Source organism: Microcaecilia unicolor, chromosome 2 (genome assembly GCF_901765095.1).
Source record: "Microcaecilia unicolor chromosome 2, aMicUni1.1, whole genome shotgun sequence".
Lineage (NCBI taxonomy): Eukaryota > Metazoa > Chordata > Amphibia > Gymnophiona > Siphonopidae > Microcaecilia > Microcaecilia unicolor.
The window spans coordinates 363,939,335-363,966,076 of NC_044032.1; the positions used below are offsets into that span (position 1 = coordinate 363,939,335).

A 26,742-nucleotide genomic window follows, 5' to 3' on the forward strand; every position below is an offset into this window, starting at 1 on the left:
TTCATTATACTGAAAGGCCTCTGAGCCAACTATGATTCGAAATTCAGTCTAAAAAGATGAGTACTGAGTAGTCAATTACTTTAGTTATTTTGTTAAAAGAATTTACAAAAAATTTTAAATAAATTAAAAAGTTTAGGAAGGAGGTAGGTTTTGAACTGATGAAGATATGAGTATGTAAATCAGTGTGTAAAACTTGAATAACACAGTGTTATACCACTGAGGTTCACAAATTAATGTATCTAAAAGTGAGAGTTTAGATCTGGACATTCACGGTTCATGGAAGATTACACGGCACCTGTTTGACTTTTGTTTGCATTATAAGCATGTTTTTTTCTGAATTACGTTGTTGGGTGTTAGATATAATACCAGAATAGAAGTGGGGAGGGGATGGGTAAAAGCACTATTTCAACTAAGCAAAGATGGGTTTTTTAATTACATATTTTACAGCATAATGGTGTCTTTGTGATTTGACTGCATAAGACAGAAGCATAAAGCCTGTGAGGGAATCCGTGAGATCACTAGATCATGAAGGAGCAAAAGGGGCACTCAGGGAGGACAAGGCCATAGCGGACAGAATGAATTAATTCTTTGCTTCGGTCTTTAAGGAAGATGTACGAGATCTACCTGTACCAGAAATGGATTTCAAGGGTGATGATGCGGAAGAACTGAAAGAAATCTCGGTGAACCTGGAAGACGTACTGAGCTAAATCAACAAATTAAAGAGTAATAAATCACATGGACTGGATGGCATGCACCCTAGGGTACAAAGAAAGAACTCAAATATGAAATTGCTGATCTGCTGTTAGTGATCTGTAACCTGTCATTAAAATTATCCACAGTACCTGAAGATTAGAGGGTGGTCAATGTAACACTGATTTTTTTTTTAAAAGGGTCCAGGGGTAATCCAGGAAATTACAGACCAGTAAACCTGACATCAGTGCCAGGCAAATTAGTGGAAACTATTATAAAGAATAAAATACCCTTCCAGAACACAAAGATAAACATGGGGTCACGGTTGTGTCCAGTTTCCTGGCTCGCAGTCACCTCGGTCCCCGGGGGTTAGACCCGGGGAATGCTGCGAATTGATGGTCTACCGTTTCTCATGTTCCAGAAGATATGCTGGTCCGGTCCAGATCTTCCAGCCCTCCAGATTGTTTTGGGAGTTTTCTGGAACTAAGCAGGATCTGTACCTGGTGAACTCCCTTGTGGGCTGCCTTTATTAACCACCTGGGAAGGTACCTAGTTGCCTTGCAACAGAGGTCGTCAGAGGAGTTTCCTTTGGTGGAAGTCGTTTGGAGTGCTGCTGAGTTTTTCCTGTTTTAGGTTTTGACCCTGCTTGTTTACTGACTTACTCTACTGTCTGCTGCCTGCCCAGACCCGGCTTGGTTCCTGGCCTACTGTGCCGTCTGCTGCTTGCCCAGACCCGGCTTGGCTCCTGGCTTTCTGCTGCCGGCTGTCTGCCCTGCTCCAGCTGGGTTCCCGGTTCGTTTATCCTGCTGGTCCCTGCAAGTCTGCTTTCCTGCCCGGTCCGGTAAGTCCTGCCGACCGCCCGCACTCTGGGGCTTAACCCCTGAGGAATGGTGGTCAGGTGAAGTTGGGGCTATTTTCGGTTCAGCTGGTGCCTGCCTGAGCTGCCTCGGCGGCAGCCTCTATCCGCAAGTTCTGGCCCGGGGTACCGGGAAGTCTGTTCTGCCTGTCCTGCATTTGGGTGATTCTCCTGCCGCTCCTCGGCAGTGGCCCAAGGGCTCACTAACCTAGAAGTCCGGTAGAAGCGTGACACATGGTTTAATGGGACAGAGTCAGCATGGAGTCAGACAAGGGAAGTCTTGGCTTATCAACTTGTTTCATTTACTTCAAGGTGTGCATAAACATGTAAATAAAGGTGAGCTGGTTGAAAGCTTTTAACAAAGTTCCTCATGAGAGACTTCTGAGAAAATTAAAGAGTCCTGGGATACGAGGAAATGTTCTGTTGTGGATTAGGAACTGGTTATTGGACAGAAAACAGAGGGTAGGGTTAAATGGCCATTTTTCTTAATGGAGGAGGGTGAATAGTGGAGTGCCACAGAGATCTGTACTGGGACCGGTACTATTTAACACAAAACTATTCAAAGTTGTTAAAACACATGCGGACTGTGAAATCTTGCAGGAAGACCTTAGGAAATTGGAAGATTGGACATCCAAATAGAAGATGGAGTTTAATGTAGACAAATGCAAAGTGATGCACATTGGGGAAAAATAATCTGAATCATAGTTACCTGATGCTAGGGTCCACCTTGGGAGTCAGCATCCAAGAAAAAGATCTAGGTGTTACTGTAGATAATATGCTGAAATCTTCTGCCCAGTGTGTGGCTGCGGCCAAAAAAGCAAACAGGATGCTAGGAATTATTAGGAAAGGGATGGAAAATAAGACCAAGAATATTATAATGCTTCTGTATTGCTCCATGGTGTGACCTCACCCTGAGAACTGTGTTTACTTCTGGTCACTATATCTCATAAAAAATATAGCAGAATTGGAAAAGGTTCAAAGAAGAGTGAGCAAAATGATGTAGGGGATGGAACTCCTCTTATATTAGGAAAGGCTAAAGAAGTTAGGGCTCTTCAGCACAGAAAAGAGATGGCTGGGAGGAGACATTATTTAGGTCTACAAAACTGAGTGGTGTAGAATGAGTAGAAGTGAATTGATTTTTTACTTGTTCCAAAAATACAAAGACTAGGGGACCCAAAATGAAGTTACATGGAAATACTTTTAAAACAAATGGAGGAAATATTTTTTCATTCAATGAATAGTTAAGCTCTGGAACTAATTGTTGGAGGATGTGGTAACTGCGGTTAGAGTATCTTGAGTTTAGGTTTTGACAAGTTCCTGGAGGAAAAGTCCATAGTCTGCTATTGAGAAAATGTTGTCCCTAGAGCCATGACTCGAGGCCACAAATCCTAAAAATCTTTCCTCTTTTTCTGAATTTCACTACTAAAGTCAGGAAAAACTCTTATTTTAGAGCCTAAGAAAATCACAGCCATTTTCCTGAAGTATGAATATAAAATTAAATTTTTATCATGTTCAAGTGCAAATGTAGCAATCAGTGTTACTTTTTCAGTCACAATTCAAGAGTGCTTTCTAAGAAAGCTGTCAATTCCACAGTCTTGAGATTGTTCTTCTGGGCATTGAACTTTTGATGACAAAGAAATGATATAAGCCTTAGTTAAAGGTGGTAAATTATTGCTGGGAAACTCTCAAGCCTCCATTATGTATTTCTCTAATATGGCCACTGGGCTTATCACCAGAGACTTAGGAAACTTTAGAAAGCGGAGATTCAAAACTCTACTGCGGTTCTACAAATATTCAAAATTCTTTACCAAACCAGCTTATACAGTAGTATGAATTTTAGCTACAGATTAAAAAGATCTTTAAAATCCAACTTCAGCTTACTAACTGGAGAGGTGTGCTGAGTCTGAATCACCATCTGTTCTTGAACAACCTCACTAACTTTGCCCAAGTCCTTAGAAATCTTAGCAGAAAATGTCAAAGAATGTTCCACCACCCCAATGGCCTACCTTAATGCTACAAGGGTACCTATAGTCACGATCTAGTGCCAGCCAAAGCACCCCAATCTATTCTCCCGCTCGTTCTTCCAGCTGCATCCAAGTGTGTGTGTGTATGCGCGGGGTTAGAAAACGCTGCTGGATCTCCTTCAATACAGAGATGTGAATCACCTTCTTTCACATCTGCCTGCATTACCTGCAGCAGGAAGGAGAAGCTACTGGGTCAAAGAGAGGCTACACACTCTTCGGGGCTCAAGGAAACCTTGTCTGCACTCCGTTCAGTTGGTCCTGGAGATGCCAAAGAAAGACACTCCCTCCCCGGAGCAACGCCATATGCCTCTAGCGTTGGTTGGAGCGAGGCAGTCATCGAACCGGAGGCAGGAGGGATTCCTACGGTTTTAGCCCATCTCTTCTTCTCCATGATACCAGGAAATATTACAGTCGGTGTTTTGAGGTAAGAGAGGTGCTCAAACACTGCTGCCTACGGCGCCATCTTGGATCCGGGGAGGGGGGCAGGCTATTCTTATGCTCTTAAAAGGGAGGAAGTTTGAAGTAAACATTTATTAATTTTTTCCCCTCTGGTATGAGTAGCAAAGTTTTTTTGTATGATTATCAGTTTTGCATGTACTGTGACAGCAATGAACCTCACTTCTAACCCAGGGTTATGTGGAGTATTATCTCAGTCTCTCAAATTTACTGCTAATGCTCGCTGTAGTACTGGTATTGTGACATACAGAACTTTCTTCAGCAGTCCATAGGGTATAATACATATAGATGACCTCCAAATGACTTTAAAATCAAATCTGTGCCACTCAACATGATGGAAAATGTTTCTGAATTTTGCTGCCACATTTTCTTGGACTCTGACTACATTTTTGGGGGTTCTTGAGTATCTTTTCTCAGAATATTTCCCAGAAGAATGGTACTTACATTGCTATCAATGCCATTTTCATGTTTTGCTCCTTTACCAGTATGTCTGGTTTTCTTACATTGAGCTTATCAGTTGGAACAGGAATGCACACATCATCACAACCTTGCCATTTTCCATCATTTTCATAGGATCCCAAAGCTTTTGTTTCCAGTGGATGAAGCATGTGTATAATGTATTTCTATATGATTCGCTCCTCCATCAGTTCAAGGACTATATAGAGGGGCATTTTCGACCGGGGACGCCCATCTCTGAGGACGGCGCCGCGAATGGGCGGGGCTGACCGTATTATTGAACGAGATGGGCGTCCATCTATCATTTCGATAATATGGTTGGGGGCGCCCAAATCTCAACATTTAGGTCAACATTAAAGATGGCCGACCAAAATGCTGAGATCGCTGGATTTAGATACGGGCGCCCTTGGTTTTTGCCGATAATGGAAACCGATGGCGCCCATCTCAAAAACAAACAAATCCAAGGCATTTGGTCGTGGGAGGGGCCACATGCCAGGGCACCAACCGGGGACCCTAAGGGGCACTACAGTGGACTTCGCAAATTGGTGCCAGGTGCATAGCTCCCTTACCTTGGGTGCTGAGCCCCCCAAAACCCACTCCCCACAACTATACACCACTACCATAGCCCTAAGGCAGGGGTAGGCAACTCCGGTCCTCAAGAGCCGCAGGCAGGTCAGGTTTTCAGGATATCCACAATGAATATGCAGGAGATAGATTTGCATACCATGAAGACAGTGCTTGCAAATCTATCTCCTGCATATTCATTGTGGATATTCTGAAAACCTGACCTGCCTGCGGCTCTCGAGGACCGGAGTTGCCTACCCCTGCCCTAAGGGGTGAAGGGGGGCACCTACATGTGGGTACAGTGGGTTTTGGGTGGGTTTTGAAGGGTTCCCATTTTCCACCACAAGTGTAACAGGCAGGGGGGGATGGGCCTTGGTCTGCCTGCCTGAAGTCCACTGCACCCACTAAAACTGCTCCAGGGACCTGTATACTGCTGCAATGGACCTGAGTGGGACATTTGAGGCTGGCATAGAGGCTGGCAAAAAAGTTTTTAAAGTTGTTTTTTTGAGGGTGAGAGGGGGTTAGTGACCACTGGGGGAGTCAGGGGAGGTGATCCCCGATTCCCTCCGGTGGTCATCTGGTCAGTTCGGGCACTTTTTTGGGACTTGGACCTGAAAAAAAGGGACCAAATAAAGTGGACCAAATTCTTGCCAGGGACGCCCTTCTTTTTTCCATTATCGGGAAAAGCCGGCCATCTCAAAGCACGCCCCAGTCCCGCCTTCGCTACCCTACTGAAACGCCCCCTTGAAGTATGGCCGGCTCCGCGACGGAAAGCAGTTGGCGACGGCCAAAATCGGCTTTCGATTATACTGATTTGGCCGGTTTCAGGAGATCGCCGGCCATCTCCCAATTTGTGTCGGAAGATGGCCGGCGATCTCTTTCGAAAATAAGCTGGATAATCTCACATATTATGGTTCTTATAAATTACCTCATTGACAAGGAAGAGTTTTCTTATTTGTACATTTAGGTTTTCAAGATCATATGAGGCCAGTCTACAATTCCAGAGCACAGGAACTGCAAGCTGTTTAATGGCTTGTATCTTATTCCATGCTGTTAAAGCACTGCTCAGTATAAGTTTTAATCTCCTGTCATATTATTTGCTGATCATTACTGTCAGTGATTTGAGATAGATTGTAGCTCCTTCCGCTATTCCTAGATATTTATATACACCCTTCCTGTTCAAGTTCCTTTATGTCACAGTCTTCAGTCAGAAAGATATATAGTATTCAAATTTGCTCAATTTTCCACTTAACACATCTGTCCAAGACAAATGTCATCCTGTTGTCACTGGAAAAGCTCTTAATTACAGGGAGTTATTCCACTAATTATTTATCTTTAGAACTATAGAGCTTCAAGTCATCTACAAACAGCAGGCGTGATGCTACCTCTGGATTGTTACCATCTTTAGGATTAAAACAAGAAAGGTAACTGTGAACCTCCCAGGGGCAGAAAAATACAGTGTACTGTTCCAGAATGTACACGGTTTCAATAGCCTTTGGGCTTATATGGAAGCGGGGTACATTCAAGGACAGCAGGTATTTTTCTGTCCCTGGAGGGCTTATAGTTTAAAAAAAAAAAAAAAAAAACAGAAAGAGCTACAGTGGGATTTGAACTGGAATCCAGGCTACTGCTCTAACCTATTCCACAGAGATGTCTATGTGGCTATTTTACAACATGAATGCTTATAGCTTCTGAAACTGTCACACAGCCCAGTATCCCTTGCCAGTTACTCGTGAAAGTGATAGCAGGGCAACTAAGTAACAGCGTGTAAGTGGCAGAGAGCAGTGTTTCCCAAGTCCAGTCCTGGAGTACCCCTTGCCAGTCAGGTTTTTAGGATATCCACAATGGATATGAATGAAAGGGATTTGCATAAAATAGAGGAAGTGTATGCAAATCAAGTTCATGCATATTCATTGTGGATAGCCTGAAAACCTGACTGGCAAGGGGTACTCCGGGACTGGACTTTGGAAACTTAAGGGGGGCATATACACAGGTGTTACACAGATGGGACATGGGTGGGCTCCCACTTACCTACATATCTCCTAATTCTGTAATAGCCGCCAAAAATTGAACACACAATTTAATTAAATAACTAATTAGCACAAATTGGCTTTTTAACCAGCAATTGTTGGCACTAATTAAATTTAATTGAACTTTACGTGCCTAAATTTTATGTGTGATCTGAAAAAGGGAGTGTGAAAATAGGAGGGTCATGGGTGGAACAGGGGCATTCCTAAAATTAACACGCTTTGTTATAGAACAGGGATATGCCCCTAATTTAGGTGCGTACATTTGCACCACGTTTCAGTTTGTGCAAATGGTCACGCCTAAAGTTAGGTGCGATTCCAGGAATAAGCACTATTCTATAAACCGCACCTAACTTTAATCTCGGCTTATAGAATAGCACTTTTTTTAGTGGCACTTTTTTTGGTGCCATATTTAGAATCGTAAAATTATGTCTTACCCGATCATTTTCTTTCCTTTAGTTGCAGCAGATGAATCCAGCAGGTGGTGATAGAGAGTGCTGAATTGAGCTGTCTTATGGGACAGAGTGCTCCCTGGCCAGTCAATATTTCTTATAACAAAGCAGAAGAAAACAGACATTATAAAATTTCTCCTTCCCCACAGGGAAAAACACGATAAACCAAGAACTGCCAACATGTAAACCAATCTCAACAGTCCATCTAAAATGGACAAATGCAATGACACGGCCCAACAGAGAAAATTAACCAATAGAAACCACCAGAGAAACAGTGTGGGCCTCTGGATTCATCTGCTGCGACTAAAGGAAAGAAAATTATCAGGTAAGACAAAATTTTACATTCCTTAGCGTCAGTAGCTGATGAATTCAGATACTTATGGGATGTAGCAAAGCAGTCCTGAATAAGGGTGAGCACCGGAAGCTTCTGCGAAAAAACCCAACAAAACTCCAAAGGATGCATCCAATCAAGCAGATCCAACCAAATGGAAGTGCCCGAACAAGGTATGCAAGGAACACCATGTCGCCGGCCTAGACAGGGCTTCCATGAAAAACAGAAGAGCTCCCACCTAGGAGTTGCGATGGCTTGATCAGAATGCCCCTGGAACCAGACTGGAAGAGGATCCCCTATTAGGAAATACAGAGAAAAGATAGTCTCCTGGACCCCGCAAAGCAAGCGTGGGCACGTAAACCGCAATACCCTGGAACTGGGTGCACCGCTACTTCTAAAGGGAAAAATCCATAGGATCTCGACCGGACAAAGCCTGGAGGTCTGTAACCCTGCCTAGGCTGCTGCCCGCATCTGACGAAACCAGGTTGTCCAACTGCGGCAGGAACCATCAAACAAAAACGAGAGTTGGATGCGCCTGTAAAGACCGAGGAGACTAGCCCTCAGGAAGATGCTGAGTCTTAAGACACCCTAATTATCCAGTAATCTCGTCAAGACCCTACCAATCAACTTGAGGGTCCTAAAAAGCGCGGTCAATCAGCTGCTGTTCGAAGCTGCACCCCCCCACTCAGTGACGCAATGTCCGAAGGGACGGGTGTGATCGCAAACGACATCTGCTCGGCCGATGTTGGAAGCAAGACATACAGGGACCCCGCCGACAAAACCAGTCCTGACTTGCCGTCTGTAAATGCCGGAGAAGGGTGGCCGTCGGACTCTCGAAGAAAACCGAAATCCGACACCCCCAACTAAGGCATGCCTTAGTAGCGCATGTGGAGCAGAAAGCCACCCACAGAGAGCGAACGGTCCTGAACTGACCGAGAAAGACGGCATCGAACCCACCAGGCCAGGCAGAGTGCTCCTGTAAAGTCCAAAAATATGGATATGAACCAATGAGAAGGATCCTCAGAAGTGATGTAAATGAGAATCCAACCCATGGAAGCACAGTCCAGCAGGAGACTATAGTGGCTAACAGACAAGCCTACTCCCAGCCCCCACAACAAAGGATGAAAGGAAATCCATACTTGGGAAAGAATTCTGTGCCGAAGAGCAACAAGCAGAGTGACCGCACTAAGACAATGTGGAATTTCACCCGCAGAAACTCCTAGATCTGCACCGGATACCCATGTCCCTTGGCGAAAGTGCATACCCATCCGAAAGATCAAAGCAGAGTAATCCTCTTGGACGCAACCTGCAACTTCTCTGGACAGGAAGAGCCGCCACACAGCCAGTCAGGGATGAATGAATGCCCCTGCAACTGAGACCAGTGATGGAAGGGTGCAATTACTATGAAAGAAATATTCCTGAAGATGAGGAAAGGCCAAATGGCACAGCCATAAGGGAATAATGAGCACCAAGGATTCTAATGCCCAGAAACCTCCTCTGGTGAGGCCAAAAGAGCACATAAATGCATGCAGCCTGAGATGCAGGGAGGCTAGGAACTCTGACTGTGGGATCAGCAATGACAGACTTCAAATTTCCCATTGTAACAGGAGAATTGTGACCACTCTGTTAATTCTGTGACGCCCAAACCCTTGGGAAGAAAGTCCCGTCTTTGGAAGTATCACGAAAATGGCAGTACTTCCCGTTCTCCAAACACAACTGCAGGAAGTCTCCACATCACTTAAAGAAGAAGTGTCTGCCAGGTGGCTGAACTGCTTGACAAGCGGACTGGAGTTTAGTTGGAGAGGCCAAGATACCTACTGTAAAATGGAAGAAGTCTTGTCCATCATTCTGTTCCAGTATGCCCAAGACATATATGACTGAGGGAAGTTGATGCACTTCTCCTGGAACCAAAACAGGAGTCCTGATATAAATAAAGCCGAAGAGTGACCTGAGAACCCATGAAAGGGAGCAGCAGGTTGCAGTGGGAGAGTTGGAGACAAAGTCAATTGTTTTACATCAGCAGGAAAGAATGGATGTGTGTACAGAAGCAGGAACCCGGAAAGGTAGCTCCGCCTGATTAGAAGCCCCACTCCCAAAACCTAAGACAAGACCAAGAGGAAGAAGAATAAGCTTGCCCTCTGGCAAAAGTTGGAACTTGGAGGTCCCTAGGCCTGTAACCAAAAGCCCTAGAGCTGCTCCAACCCAAGTTGAGCTCCAAAGGACAGGAGGCTTAGCTACCTCACCGGCTGACTAGGCCAGAGCCAAAGACCCGCTGGGAGTACCCAGAATTGGCTGATGGGGCAATGCCCAGCACACGTTGGCCCAGTCGCACAGAGGAGCTAACTAGTATGACCAAGAGGAAGAGCAAAATGACATACCCTTACAAGAAGGTTGGAACCATTGTGGAATGAAACCCGAACCATCCACCACGGAAACTCTGTGCGAACTCTGAGCTGGGTGCCGCAACCACAAAGCCAGTTGTCCAACAAGGTAGTAGCTCTTTATTAATGCCAGCTATCCATACTATGAACAGAAGGGAAATAAACGCCTCCCAATGCTGCCGGTACCATAGTGGCTGGAAATAGCATGCAAGATTGTTGGCCAGAACAGCTTCAATACCAGAGAGCAAAACTGCTGGAGAAACCAACAAATTTCAACATCCAACATCAACCAAGACCAAGACAGGGTGGAGGGGTAGCAGTATTGATTCGGGACACAATCAAACTGCGCAGATTATCCATCCCCCAGCTACATGGATCAGAATCTCTTTTAATCCAACTTGAAGAGGAGAAACCAATCTGGCTGCTCATGATTTACAGAGCACCTCGTAACAACACATTATCTGTGCAAGAACTCCTAGACCTGATTACTCAAGTGACCCTGAATTACCCTAGGCTGGTGATCATGTGAGACTTCAATCTACACATCAAAACCCCAGATACCACCACAGCTCCCTTTCTGGACACGATGACAGCGCCAGGATTTACACAGGTGATCAATTCTCCAACCCACGAAAAGGGTCAAATACTAGACCTAATATTCTACAAAGAGGTGGATATCCCAGAATTCTGGGATAACAGTATTGAAATAACACCCCTATCATGGTCAGACCATTTTCTAATTAAATTCTCCCTAACTGACCATCTGAAACAAATGGCACCTCCCACAGTTTGGAAGGAGATCAGAGACAAAAAAAAAGCTGAACGCTGAGAATTTCCTAGAGGCCTTGTACTATCCACATGTAGATGAAAAGACAACAGTGGCAGAACAAGTTGACATCTGGAATACACACCTAGCCAAGACGTTAGAGAAAACAGCACCACTAAAAAAGGTCTTATGCCCCACTCACAAACGCTCACCTTGGTTTTCTCCAGAACTTTGGATCCTTAAACGCGAAGGACGAAAACTGGAAAGGAGATGACGCAAATCTCACCAGGATGAAGACAGGCTAAACTGCAGGAAGCACATGGCAAAAAACCGCCAAGCCTTAACAGCAACCAAAAAACAGTATTTCTCTCAATGCATTGCACAGGCTGCCAATTCAACCAAGCAGCTGTTCAGTATAGTAAACAGCCTACTGCAACCCCCACAACAAAACCAGCCTCCCGAGTCTAAACTGAACTGCAATGATTTTGCTGCATACTTTGCCAACAAAATTAAAAGTCTCCACCACGATTTACAGGCAGTCCCACCCAGTGCCCAACCAGTCAACCAGGGGTGCACAAACTCGCCCCCTCCTAACAGAGACAGATGGAACACTTAACCTAATGACAGAGGAGAGCCTTGACAAAAACGTAAGAGACCTTCGAACAACTACCTGCTCCCTCGATCCCTGCCCATCAAAGATAGTGCAGCAGGCAAGTATAGGCCTTATAGAAGGCGCCACAAAAATTGTGAGCACCTCTCTTTCTAATGGGCAACTACCAACAGCATTAAAAAGGGCAGTGGTTCACCCTCTGCTGAAGAAAAACAACCTTGACCAGGACAAACTTAAAAGTTACAGGCCAGTATCCAACATCCCGTTTCTAGGGAAACTCATAGAACAAGCAGTCTGTGTTCAACTTAATGAATGGCTAGAAAAGAGTAACTGGCTAGATCCATGTCAATCTGGATTCAGACCTGGTTATGGAACAGAAACGGTCCTCATATCCCTGCTAGATGATCTTCACAGAAACCGAGACTAGGGATTTGCCTCGATGTTAGTACTCCTAGATTTGTCAGCAGCTTTTGACACTGTGGCTCATGATATCTTGCTAGCATGACTGACAGAAACAGGTATCAATGGAACAGTACTTGCCTGCTTCAGATCCTATCTATCAGACTGGCAACAATCCGTAACGATTGGCAGCAACTTATCACCACCATGGACAATGACCTGCGGGGTACCACAAGGACCGATACTGTCACCTATTCTGTTCAATATCTACCTCAAGCCACTAGCTGAGCTGCTTCGGTCAATGGGTACTCAGTTCTACATCTATGCGGATGATGTGCAGCTACTCATACCCATTGAACCTGACTTACCTACAGCCTTGAATAAACTGATCATGTGTCTAACATCAATTCAAGAATAGGCTAAATACAACAAACTTTGCCTGAACCCAAGTAAAACCGAGCTTCTCTGGGTCCCTAACACAAGTGGATACATACCTGACATCAAAATCCCTTTTGGGAAGTATAAACTCCCCCTCAAATCACAAGTCAGGAACCTTGGAATACAGTTAGATTCAACACTTACTCTGATTCCCCAAATCCAAGCAACCTTCAAGAGCTGCTTCTACTATTTGCGACAGCTACGCTGCCTCTCTCCTTACATTGAGAAGGTAAATCTTATCTCAGTTGTGCATGCCATGGTAACATCAAGACTGGATTACTGCAATGCACTATACAATGGTCTGACTACAAAGGGCCTGCTCCAGCTCCAGTTGATTCAGAATGCAGCAGCAAGACTCATAGAAGGTTGCAAGCGACGTGACCACATCACACCATTTTTGTAAAAACTTCATTGGCTACCAGTACAATACAGGGCTAAATTTAAAACTCTATGTCTGATCTTCAAGGCCCTGAAAGGAAATGGCCCCGAGTATCTGAAGAATAGGATGATCCTCCACACACCGCCAAGGACACTAAGGTCCTTCTCCGGAATAGCCCCCACATTCTGGAATGCATTACCTGAAAGGCTCCACTTAACACAAGACTACCTCTACTTCAGGAAGCAGGTGAAAGCTTGGCTCTTCAACCAAGCCTTTAATGGAAGAAGTAACTAACTCACACACACAAGGATTGACTCTGGCTGCACATACTGCAGCAGGACATGTTTATCCACTCCTACCCTAGCTGAGATAATATTTAACCATCTCTCTGACCTCACGTGCAACTTTCTTCAAATCAATCACCTTACTTTCTAATTCTTCCTACTTTCTTACTCATCTATATGTTACAACTTTGCCTTACCCCTCACTACCAATTATAATGTTCTAGTACATATTGTGTTGTCATTGCAAGTAGTATACCATGCCATACTTTGTATTGTTGTTCGAATATTTTTACTGCTTTGATTGCCTATTGCTCATGTTTGATCTATTCTTACTGCACACTGCCTTGAGTGAATTCCTTCAAAAAGGCGATAAATAAATCCTAATAAACAAAATAAACACCAGTTTCCTATAGCATAGGAATGTAGTGTGAGCTACCCCAGTAAAGCAACAAACTGTTCGATAAGGCAAGGAGCATGGGACAGGAAGGTAAATATGCCTCATTCCGCATATAATCCAATGTCCAAACCAGCCTGGAACCTGAAAACCTCAGATTGCAAGACAACCACAGTGCAGAATAAATTGCACCAGAAGAAATCTCCCCAGCAGATCACATATGAGTGCCCACTCTACTAGGGATACCAGGGAGAGAGGCGCAAAGTGTCCCAGGTTCAGGAAAACCACCAGATGGAACACTTCATCCAGAAACGTGGAGCCAACAGAAACAAAGTAGATTCCAGAGGCAACTCCTCATGGACATGCTGAGACAGAAGAGCAGTGGGTGCTGCTACCAGAAATGGTGTGTGCGGAATCAAAAGGAAGCTCCACCATTGAAGAGACAGAAACCTCCGGGGTATCTTCTTGTCTATCAAAAAAAATTTTTTTTTTTTTTTTACTGCCCCAGACCAAAATGGTAAGGGGACTCCAAGCCCCCTCAAAAAAATGGGGCACAGCAGCAGAACATAAACTAAGCCCTACTAAAAAGGGTGCAACACCCCCGGAGCACCATACCCAAGTGGTACACCGGTTCCCCGCACAGTACCAACTGTGGAACCAGGAGACACAGCAGGAACCCCCACCAGCAGCCAAGACTGCCAGGGACTGCTGTCACCAACAAAGCCCCCTGTAGGACAACGCAGTTGCCCAAGGCATGGCGGGTAAGGGAACTGTGGCTGAAAATGTTCCTCCTGGAACTGGATAACATAGCAGTAGTGCTATTATCAGATTCACCAAGAACTGAACCCATTACCCTCAGGCACAGCAACTAGAGATGTACTGCTGAAGCTACTGAGGCCATAGGCAGTGGAGAAAACAAAACCAGAGGCGCCGCGCTCCTGCTCAGAAATGACGCAGATCCCCTAACGACAACAAAGAGAGGGTATTCAAAGCACAAAACAGAGTCCAAACCACAAAAGAAGAAGTACCAGGGGCCTTCACAAGCGGGGCAAAACCTTTTATTTGCACGTCATGTGTCTAAAACTTGGGTCAACAGTACAAATTTTAGACACATGACGTGTAAATAAAAGGTTTTGTCCTGCTTGTAAAGGTCCCTGGTACTTCTTCTTTTATGGTGCAGATCCCCTAACGGCCAAAGTAGAAAGAAAAACTTCAGTGCTGGGGGGAGGGGACCTGCTAGACACCGTCTTGAAGCTGCCCTGCTTTTCGGTCAGCACAAGGAACCCCCTGCACAGAGAAGATGCCATGTGCCCTAAACCGAGGACACCCGAGTTGCTGCCAAGCAGGGTCAGAATGACAAGCCCAGGGCAAACTGCTGAAGCAATGCCATGCCCCATGGTGACAGCATCGTGTATCCCCATGAACAGGTAACCTGTCCACAGGTCCCCCGAAGCAGTGCTGACCTGAATCACCTCACAGGCCCTCACAAGAGGCGCCAAAACAGGCCCAAAGTACCTGCAGCTGAGCCTGACCACCCCTGTCCACTCTGGAAACCAGGTGCTTGGCGACAAGACTGGGAGGCAGCAGAAATAATGCCCGCATTGTTGTGGTCTGTTTGCATGGCTCTTTTTTTTTTTTTTAGGTAGAGACTTGTTGCGAAAGAAACAGGGAAACCCCCCTTGCAGACGGGAACCCCCCCCCCCCCCCCCCCCCCCCGGGAAAAGCATGAGAGGGACATCCCACTAGTGGGAACAAAAAACAGGGACCGCACAGGCATTGCCATGGGTCCACTGTGAGCTGCTGCACAAGATGCCCAACTGCGGAAGCAGCAAGTACACCTTCCAGATGCCATACAGCACAAGAAAAAGTGAAGACTCACCTAAGGTGTTGACAGCAGCCCTGTTTGTGTCTCAGGGCAGCTGGAGACAGACCGCCATCCTCTCTTTCTATAGCCCTGATACTGGGGGTACTAGAATTTCTCCTGAAGCCTTCTACCATTCCAAAAATAGAACACTTCAAACACATGGCTTCCTTTTTATTTTTTTTCAGCTGATCTACTGCCTGGAGGAAGAAGAATGGAGAAGAGCAGGAGAGGCCAGAAGGGTAGTGGAGGAACCTGGGGTGACCAGGGCCCCCTAAAGTCAGCACCGCTCAGCCACACACCCCAGAGCTCTACTCAACTGGAAGACCCAGACTAGGAGCTTGTGAGAAACCGTCCATCCGCCTGCTGGAGATAGTGAACACTGACTGGCCAGGGTGCACTCCATTTCATAAGACAGATCAATTCAGCACTCTCTATCTCCACCTGATGGTAGATGGACACAACCCACAAGTATCTGGATTCATCTGCTGCTGACGCTAAGGAACTAGCCCATAACTTACAGAATAGTGTCAGTCAGTGCATCCCTGCTACATTTACACAACCCCAGTAACATCAGCTCTATGGCTAGTGTAACTGCGGGTATGTAAATGTACTGTGTGCTAGTATTCTGTAATGGAATTTGGGTTCCCAAATACCATTGTAGAAAAGGCTCTCTCTGAACTGAATCAGAGCACACACTTATTGAATTGCCTCCTAAGTGTCTAAAGAAAGGTCCCTTTGACAATTAGGTGTCTCCACCTCCTGCTTCTGGGAATGATAAAATGAAACAGGCTTTCTTATGTGGGATCTGATGGCATTTCTATTTCTATGTGGCCACTGTTGGAAACAGGATGCTGGGCTCAACAGACCTTTCTTCTGACCCAGCTTCATGCTCCTTACTTAATTTGATTTGATTTATTTACTTTACATTGTGCCTTTTAGCACAAGGTATTAAAGCAGTTTGAAGTAGCCATAAAATACATGTTATTAAATAACTATTTGCATTACAATTGACACAGACACACTGGGCATGATATTCAGCCACTGGTGGGCAGCGCATTTGCTGTCCACCAGCAGCGTTAAACCCAGATTTTAAATGCCAGGTTGTATCCAGCAACCGGCATTAAATATCTGGGTTTATTTTGGCTGCTTAAAAGTTAACTGGCTATGCCAATATTCAGCACTAGCCGGTTAACTTTTTTAGCAGTCAGGCCTGTTATTTAAGTGGCCTATTTTGACTGCTCAAGATAGCCAGTTTCGTGCTGAATGTTCACGCCAAACTGGCAATGTCACGTAATATAGACAGTTAGCAGCTAGCTGCTAACCAGGAAATTTGGTGGGAGCTAACCGGTTATCAACCACTGAATATCTGCAGTTAGGTGCTTAAACCCTATTTAACCAGTTTTGAATATCAGGTAGAGAGGGGGAGCCTGTGTTTTCCATGTGTTACTAAAGGAAAGATAGTAATACCTGTCAGTTCCATAAAACTGTATTCAGAAAGGCATAATAAGCATGCTTCATATACCGTTGTCAATGAGTAAGGCCCTGTGGTGAGGTGGCAGGTTATTCAACTGTTAATCTGAGAAGAGACGACTACAATACCTAGATATCTAAAAAAAACACAACTCACATACTTTCATTTTCCAACATTTACAAGCTGATTTTTCATAAATATATTCATGTATACGTATGGAATTACAGGTCAGTATATTTTGCATACCTAATAAGGATTCTACAAATCCAAAGAAATGGATCCCTGGAATGGAACTGCCATTGGCTACTGCCAGACATACTTTTAAATTAAATGCCCTGAAAGTATAATGCTAGGAGGGAAAAGGGAAATGATATACTGCCTTTCTGAGGTTTTTGCAACTACATTCAAAGTGGTTTACATATATTCAGGTACTTATTTTGTACCAGGGGCAATGGAGGGTTAAGTGACTTGCCCAGAGTCACAAGGAGCTGCAGTGGGAATTGAACTCACTTCCCCAGGATCAAAGTTCACTGCACTAACCACTAGGCTACTCCTCCACTCCATTAGGAGTGTGGGAAAGGGGGAATGGCAAAACAAGTTGTTTTTCTGTTACTGTGACTTAATTCTGCACACATTGTTGAAATATTGTGCTATTTAATGGCTGTCGTGTTTCATCTTAAGCATTAATAAAGATTTTTAAATGCACAGTCCAAATGCCCTAACGAATTAAACCCGCTTTGAAATGCATATGGGTAGGAGACAGATCAATGGTGATAATGATTTTTAGCCAATGTTCCAGCTTTTTTTTAAATCTAACTCTCTCCTAGCCCCCAATCTTTCCTTCCGTCCCAAGACAATTACATTCCCCCTTCAAATCTGTTTCCCCAATGATATTTAAATTTCCCAAAGAAATTCCTTTAGATGCAGACAGAAAATGCTCAGTCTTTCCTGCTGGAAGCATGAAGTGAGTAAATGGAAGATATAGTTTCACTACAGATCTTTTTTTTCTAGGGTTACTGAATTATGAATGGATATGAAAGATGCATGAACAGACAGTAGCCAGATTAAAGACTTGACAGATTGACATACTGCTCATAAATCGCAGTAATGCAAACTCAGCCCTTTTCAATTTAGTTATCAAATTCTAGTTTGAGGCTTATAAAATCACTGAAATTTCTAGAATAGTATTGTGTGTCTACAATTGAAGGATTTGTTTCCAAAATCTGCTAAGTCCTTCAATTTTGAAATGTTTGCTTGCCGTATAAACACAAAATTATACCGAGTACCTTGAATGGCCTGAACAGCAGGTACAGCTCCCGAGGCTTGATATCCAAAGGCAAACCACTGATGAACAATGTTCTCACCTAGAAAAGCAAAAAAAAGACAGCGAGACTATAAACAGCCATTTACAAATGAATTAGTATGTACCATAACAAATGGATGTTCAAGTCATGTATAGTAGTATAAATGTTTCTTAATTTGAAGTTTTAATTAGTTAAAGTAGACTCTATTTTATGCACTAGTGATGAACATTTTCATGAAAGTAAAAAAAAAAAAAAAAAAAAAGAAATGAGTCTACAAAACCACCTCCAGGAGTAGCCTAGTGGTTAGTGCAGTGGACTTTGATCCTGGGGAACTGGGTTCGATTCCCATTGCAGCTCCTTGTGACTGTGGGCAAGTCACTTAACCCTCCATTGCCCCAGGTACAAAATAAGTACAAAATAAGTACCTGTATATATGTAAACCGCTTTGAATGTAGTTGCAAAATACCACAGGAAGGCAGTATATCATGTCCCATTTCCATTTCCCTTCCCCTTGCTCTCTATTGCTTTCCAGGAACATGGTGCTTGGGATTTGCAGATACAATATCCTACTATACAAATCGCTGAAGTATGCCCAGAGCCCCTCCCTAGTCCACCATTTACACACATCCCAACAATGATCTAAGGATATAGGGGCCGATATTCAGACTGCGGTAGGGTCAGTGGTGAGCTTGGATCGGCATTGAATATCCAGTTTATTTTTGGCCGGTTTAAACTTAACTGGCCAAGCCAATATTCAGCACTGGCTGGTTAAGTTTAAACAGGGCAAAAATAGGCCCGATTTGGCCATCAAACTTAGCCAGCGATGCACTGAGCATTCGCAGATAGCCACTTAAGCGCTATTTAACCGGCCAGGAACCATTCCTGGCTGGTTAAATAGCACTGAATATTGGAAGCATAGAGCTTCCATTAAAATACACAAAGGTCTCCACATTTTCAGGCTAATTCTATAACAGGGAGCTGGTCATGGTGCCTATTTTAAGCCTATTCTTTAAAGAGAATTAGGCACTACTTTTCTTTATGAAATATTAGCACAAATGGATGACATTATTGATAATGATTGCCAGTTAAGCATCAATTGAACCAATTGGTTTACACAAGTAAACGACCCTGATATCCCATCAGAAATATTTTTAGTTTCACCTATCATCTGATTAGTTTTTTCCCTAGAACATGGGTGAACAGGCATTAAACTATGAATAATACCTGTGTCAGTGGTTATGTCTGTATACTACCTGCCTGATGTAGTACATTGTTGACATGCTATGTCCCTGTTCCTTGTTCCAATGCTGTTATTGTTATGTGCCTTTTTTAAAATAAATACATGGACAAAAAAAAAAAATAACCACCCAACCAATCACGCTCCTATCTTTGGATGACATTTATAGAATGAGAGGGTTACTGTAAGGTGATTTTATTTTATATGACAAAAACTCAATAACACAACCACGAAGATATCCAAGGAGGTATACGTCATTGTCCATTAAAAGCTGGCAGTCAGCACATGTTTAATTCATAAATCATTGTACCAGCAATTGACAGAAATCACTGTATCTATTATGGGGCCTCTACAACAGACAGGCTAATAGGTCATCTGTTCTTAGAACAAAAATAATTCAAAATCTGTAAAATAGAGTTCTAAGCAAGAATGAGAATAAGACAGAGAGGCGCAGGGAGAATGATACTCACAGAGAGGCACAGAGAGGAGACAAGATGGGATGAGATGGGGAGGGGAAGGGAAGGGTCAACGGGTGTGAAACCTACATGAGAGAGGAAGAGATGAGGAAAGGGAGACCTATATGAAGAGGGCACATTGAGGAGACATGAATGAGATGGGAAGGGACAACAAGAGGGAGACCTGCAAAAGATAGTGGAAAAGGAAGGGAGAGGGAAACTTAATTCACATGGGATGGGTGTGCAGGATAAAGACTACATCCTAGGGAACAGGGAGAGAAAATCTCTATGAGGTAGTCAGGGAACAGAGACAAGAATATTTCCAAGGGTTGGTAGGGGAGGGGAGGGCAGGGAAAGAGAGACCATACCTGAGATGTGGAGATAAGATGGTGTAAGGGAAAGGGAACTCAGGATGGAGGCATGAAGCAGAAGAGATGAACCAGGACAGCAGAAAAAATGAACTGGATCAAGAGATAAGTAAGGGACCAGCTGATCAGGGAATGACAGGCAGAACACAGAAACGAAGACTCGTAAGGGGGGGGGGGGGAGTGGAAAGAGTAGACGTGGAAAATTAGGAAGTGGGGGAAGAGGTATTTTGGAGATTAGGGAAGGTATGACTGGAGAAAGAAAGGGCTGTAGACGAGAGTAAAAGAAGGTATAGATCAAAATCACAGATGTAGGGGAGGAAATGAGGTAAACAGAAAAGAGAAGAAGCAAAAACTGGAAAAGGAAACCCTGAAAAAAAGAGGGAGCTAAAAAAAATACATTAAAAAGTAACACACCCACATTTCTAGAATAATTGTGCCAGAATTCCCCAAGATCCCCATATTTCAAGATGTTTTCCTTCCCTGCAAATTCCATTTGATGCGCTCATTTTGGAGAAACATACAGCCGCATCAAAAAAAATAACAACATTATTCTCGCAGCCTTAAATTTGTTGTTAATTTCAGCATTGTCCATATATTCCACTGCAATAAATCCCTAATTTGGCTCTCTAGTTCCGATATTCATTCAGCAGCCAGATGAGTATAATCAGTGCCTGTTCTATCTTGAGGGAGTACCTTGTACGATAGCAGTGCTGGCTCCCTTTGGATTAACTAGCAATAAGTTCTCTTCGGTATATTCCTGTGCTTCCAAATCTATATCCTTCATTTCTAAAGTGCTCTGCACATATGGTAAAACTTCTGATCTTTGCACCAGGCCTGACCTTAAAATTTGTCAAGATTTGTCTTAGTCCCAGTAGAAAAGAACTCCCTTTCACCTTAATGCACTTGGACCCATCATCTAATCTACAATGAAAATTTATATATAAATCACAATCTGTTGAAAAATGAATAATCTTACACCACCTACGTTTTCTTGGCAGAATGAAGAGTAAGCAATCCTTCATGAACAATTAAAAGAAAATAATTAAAAATTTAGATACAGGTGATAACTTTATGAGGGTTACACATGTCTTATGAGACAAGCTTTGCAGAGAAGTAAAGTTCCTTCATCAAACAACACTGCATCTTTAAACAATTTTTAACCTTATAGAGGTATGATCAAGCTCTATCCAACCATCTTGTTTATTTTCCTTTCAATTAATTACTTTTTTGGCAGCTTGACACTACATTCCTTTTCTATTTCTGGCATACATTACATGGATCACAAGGAGAGCTTTTTGGTTTGGTTGTATTGTGTCAACCTTTTGGTATAAAACATCTTTCATGCTATTGGTCCAAATGTATTTCTGCATTGCATTGTGTCTAACCAACTCCTACAATCCAACAAAGCAAACACTGATCAAACAATCACTGCAAAGAGACACTAAAAGCACATTCTCTGTAAAGAAACAGATGGAGAAAGCATGCAAAGCATGGCTCATGCCATTCTTTCTAACCCCTTGGTATGTAAATGCATATGTATGTGTTAGAGAGATGGCGGTGGTGGTGTGTGCGTTTGCCATTTATAAAATTATGGACTAAACTCTATAAATGGCACCGAAAAATCAGCATAAACAAAACAGGAGACAACCCGCTGCAGTATCCAAGCAGACAGTACAAACAGCAGCAGTGATCCAAGGAAGGACGAGAAAGCAAATGTTCACTCAAATGTAACTTTAATGGAAACTAGACCCAACCTGGCCAGGTTTCAGATAACCTTCGCCAGGAGTCATGCATAAATTCTCTGGTAAATGCATAAGGAACTGCGGTATATCTTTAAGTATATAAGTTAAGTGTATCGTTAAGGGCTCAGGCAGTAAATAGCCACCCACTACTTTTCATTTTAGTGCATGGCCACTTACTGCCCCATTAAAAAATGCATTTTCCCAGCTGCGGTAAAAAATGGCCCAACGTGTGCCAACTTCACATGCTCACATTAGCGCAGGCCACTTTTTACCACAGCTTACTAAACGGGCCCCTATGTGTTTAGGATCAGCTTAAGGGATGAGAGGGGAAAACAGTTTGAAAGGTGCAAGGCTAAAAGAGAATTTGAGAAGACGTTTGCTGTAGAGGCAAAAATTCATAGTAAAAACGTTTCAGGTATATTAAGCATTTTCTCAGTAGTAGCCTCTTCACTGGGGAATAATTTCCCATTGCACCTTCGTAAGGAACAGTCCCTCTCTCGTTTAACTAATTTTTTGAAATTTTACCCTTTTATGATTTTATTATGAGCTGCTCAGATGGCACCGTTGACAGGAAGTTTATCAAATGGAAAATAAACTTGGAAACTTGGCACTTCCTTAATCATTACATAATAAGTATATAAGTGTTGCCATACTGGGACAGACCGAAACTCCATCAAGCCCAGCATCCTGTTTCCAACAGTGGCCAATACAGGTTACAAGTACCTGGCAAGATCTCAAAACAGAACAATACATTTTATGCTGCTTATCCTAGAAATAAGCAGTGGATTTTCTCCAAGTCCATCTTAATAATGGCTTATGGACTTTTCTTTTGGGAAGTTATCCAAACCTTTTTTAAATCCTGCTAAGCTAACTGCTTTTACCACATTCTCTGGCAACAAATTCTAGAGTTTAATTACATGTTAAGTGAAGAAATATTTTCTCCAATTTGTTTTAAAGTTATTACTTTGTAGCTTTATTGCGTGTCCCATAGTCCTAGTATTTTTGGAAAGTGTAAACAAGCGATTCACATCTACTCGTTCCACTCCACTCATTATTTTATATATCTCTATCATATCTCCCCTCAGCTATCTTTTCTCCAAACTGAGGCGCCCTAGCCGCTTTAGCCTTTCCTCATAGGGAAATCATCCCACCCCCTTTATCATTTTTGTCACCCTTCTCTGTACCTTTTCTAATTCCATTTTATCTTTTTTGAGATGAGGTGCCCAGAATTGCACTGTGTTCAAGGTGCGGTTGCACCATGCAGTGATACAAAGGCATTATAATGTCCTCATTTTTGTTTACCATTCCTTTCCTAATAATACCTAACATTCTATTTGCTTTCTTAGCCACCGCCACACACTGAGCAGAGGGTTTCAACGTATTGTCAACGATGACACCTAGATCCCTTTCCTGGTCAGTGACTCCTAATGTGGAACCTTGCATCACATAATTATAGTTCGGGTTCCTCTTTCCCACATGCATCACTTTGCACTTACAGTAAATCAGCGTACATATTAAACAGGTGCTGGAGCTGCTTCTCCTACAGAAATGTACTAGGACATTTTGGGAGGAAATTAATTTCTCTCCTGTCCCCCACCACATACAGAAACTTCACTTCTACGCATAGAAACTTCCTGCAGAGTATCTCCTCCCTTCCTTTGACTAGAGCTGCCATCCCTAGGAGGTATGATGAACAAGAGACGGCAGGAGCATGCTTGGCTCATTATCTGGGCTGAAGCCCTTTCAATTACATTGTTTTGGGTGTACCAAGATGGTAGCAGCCACAATGGGAAGACTGAAAATCTCCTTGGGTGGACCAGCTTCAGCTTCGTGTGGTCATGCCATCTCCTGTTCATCAAACCTCCTTGTGCTATCCAATCTTCCACCTCCACTGCCTTCCCACTGGCTGGATCTTACATACAGTCTCTGCTGCTAATAGAAGCAGGCTGGGCAGGCTCACTCACATTCGGGGGAGGAGGGACAGGGACTAAAGAACTGAAGGTAGAGGCTTTAAATTCAGAAAACTGTCCAGACATATTACCCATCCTTCTACTTTCTACATATTTATGTAAAATTTTGCTGACTTCTGAGAAGAACCAGACAGTTGGCATCCTGAGCACATCTCACAGAGCTCCTCTAAACATCTGAACAAAGTATGTGCAAAGTTTGCAAATGGCTCAACCTGACTCTGCCCAAAGCATGTACAGGTAGTTATGAGGGACTAGATTTCGGGGTGGGACGTTATGTATGGGGTGGGGCAGTTTCAGGGGGTAGTAATTGGGTTAGGGCAGTTTTGGGGGTGTTATGTCAGCTGCAAGTGGGATAGTTTGCGGAATGATGGAGCTATAGAAATGATTAGTATTAGTACTAGTAGTTGTGAGAGGTTAGTTATTGGGAATAGGGCAGTTTGCTGGGTGGGGCAATTGTAGGAGTAATTTTTGGGGGTGAGGCAGATTTCAGGGATTAGTTTTAGAGAGTGGGGGGCAGTTTGGTGGTGGTGTGGAAGTGTCATGCCCCGCCTACCTGTGCACATGGGCTGAGTGACAGTGATGACCTCTGATACCACACCACCTATCCATGAGCGTGGACTGAATGACTTCTCTGGTTCTCTTAGGCCTCTGCAAGTACAAGATTTCTGTCCCCCAAACAAAAGAGTAATTATGCCCCTCCTTGAACTGGGTGGTTGTCCTTTGAAAAGTCTTAACCCAAAACCCCACCTCAGACCGTCAAACCTCCTTTGATTAGAGGCCCCTGCAGCATATAACACGCTGCTGCCTGAGCAGGTGTCGGATCCTTCCCTCTGCATGTCCTGCCCTTGCAGAAATAGGAAGTTGTGTCAGAGGGGCAGGACATGCAGAGGTAAGGATCCAACGCCGGCTTAAGCAGAAGTGTGCTATACGCTGCAGGGACCGTTAAATGAAGGAGGTTTGATGATCTGGGGGGGAGGGAGAACAGAAAGTGGTGCTGGACTCGGGGAGGTGGGTTGAAGGAAACAGGCACTGGACCAGGGGGCGGTTGAAGGAAGAAGGAGGTACTGGACGGGGGGAGGGAGTTGAAACGAGGAGATTCTGGATGGGGGTGGGGGAGTTGAAGGAAGAAGGAGGTATTGGAAAAGGGGGAGATACGAACACTACTGGAAAAGTGGGGGAGATAGGGACACAGAGGGACACTACTGGAAAATGGGTGTGGTGCTGGAAAGGAAGGGAGATAGGGACACAAGGGGGTAATACTGGAAAAGGGGGAGATACGAACACTACTGGAAAAGTGGGGGAGATAGGGACACAGATGGACACTACTGGAAAATGGGTGTGGTGCTGGAAAGGAAGGGAGATGGGGACACAAGGGGGTAATACTGGAAAAGTGGGGGAAAGGGACACTACTGGAAAAGGAGGGGAGATAGAGATACAGGGCAATGCTGGACAAGGAGGAAGATGGGGACATGGGGGGTTATGCTGGAAAGGGAGAGAGATGGGGACATGGGGGGACAGTGCTGAAATAGGTAGAAGTTGGGGACCCGGGGGTTATGCTTGAAAGGGAAGGAAATGGGGACATGGGGGGGCAGTGCAGGAATAGGGAGAAGATGGGGACCCCGGAGGGGGGGTATTCTTCAAAGGAAGGGAAGATGGGGACACAAAGGGAAATGTTGGAAAGGGAGGGAGATGGGGATGTGAGGGATAATGCTGGAAAGGGGGGATATGGGGACACTGGGGGTAATGCTGGAAAAGGAGGGAGATGGGGAGGGAAGGTAAAATAGATGTCACATCACACAGGGGGTAGGGAGAAAGATAACACCAGACCACAGTGAGGGAGAAGGGGAACCTGAAAGAGAGAGCTCGGATGAACAGAGGGGCATAGAACCCGCTTTCAGGTTCGCTGACCTTCCTCACTCCTTACTATCTAGTAAGTATTTGAATTTCTCAAGGCTTTTCAGAGTATGCATAGCCACTAGCTCTCCGTCAATAATAGTTCCAATATACCAACAACGTGATGGAAGAAGGGTAAAAATTAGCTTAATATGCACCGCTCCGCCGGAGCTCTGGATTTATGCTGCCATGCTCTAGCAATGATGTCACTTCCCCAGTGCAGATTAAAATGGCTGCACGCTAATGGCTACATTACATTAGTGCATGAATAGAAAACACTAATTGGATAGCAAAATATATAAATATAATATCAGTATCAAATCTATTTTGCTAACACACCAATTGGAACAAACCATAAGCAGGCACCTTTGAAATACTATAATATTGAAAGCCTCAGTAGTCCAGGGAAAGTTGTAGACTTTTGAACAAACCCCTCACAGACATCTATTACTGGCTTCCACTGACAAATGAAAAATAGGATGAACAGTTCGTGAACTTTGGATCATACAAAAGTCTATCCTTATGACAAAGGTGGAGATTTTAGATGTGACTTTTAAAAGTTTATTTCAAGTGACGTTTATGGAATGCTTTTGATTTGATTTTTTTTTCATTATTATCACTATTTTGGGAGAGTCCATAAGCATGGGCACATTATTTATAGTTTGTGACTGACACGGTTTTTGAAGGAGAAATTAGGACTTTCCATTAGTTCTTCACACTATTCCAGGACGAGTGGGTAGTTATGTCCATCAACCAGCAAGTGGAGATAGAAAATATAGAACTGAGCACCACTACATAGCTCCCTGCTAGCAGCTCAGCTCCTCAGTATCAGTCCTCAAGCAAGGAAAAAAGAACGCCCAATCAGGCGCATGGTCAGCAACCAACACATCCAGCCCCAAGAACCATCCGAAGACAAGGTCCCTGGAAAACA

At 43.9% G+C, this 26,742-nt stretch overlaps 1 protein-coding gene across 4 annotated transcripts in view; it reads right to left on the reverse strand.

Moving 5' to 3' along the window:
* The window catches only part of RBPMS (RNA binding protein, mRNA processing factor), a 502,608-nt gene that overhangs the window by 269,305 nt on the left and 206,561 nt on the right, over window positions 1-26,742 (reverse strand). For all 4 annotated transcript variants that reach the window (XR_003941071.1, XM_030194523.1, XM_030194522.1 and 1 more), the window contains exon 2: window positions 18,129-18,206. Coding sequence is in view for 3 of the 4 variants with exons in the window: in XM_030194523.1 (XP_030050383.1) it covers window positions 18,129-18,206 (78 nt within the window). In the remaining variant the exon portion in view is untranslated. The remainder of the gene's footprint in view (window positions 1-18,128; window positions 18,207-26,742) is intronic.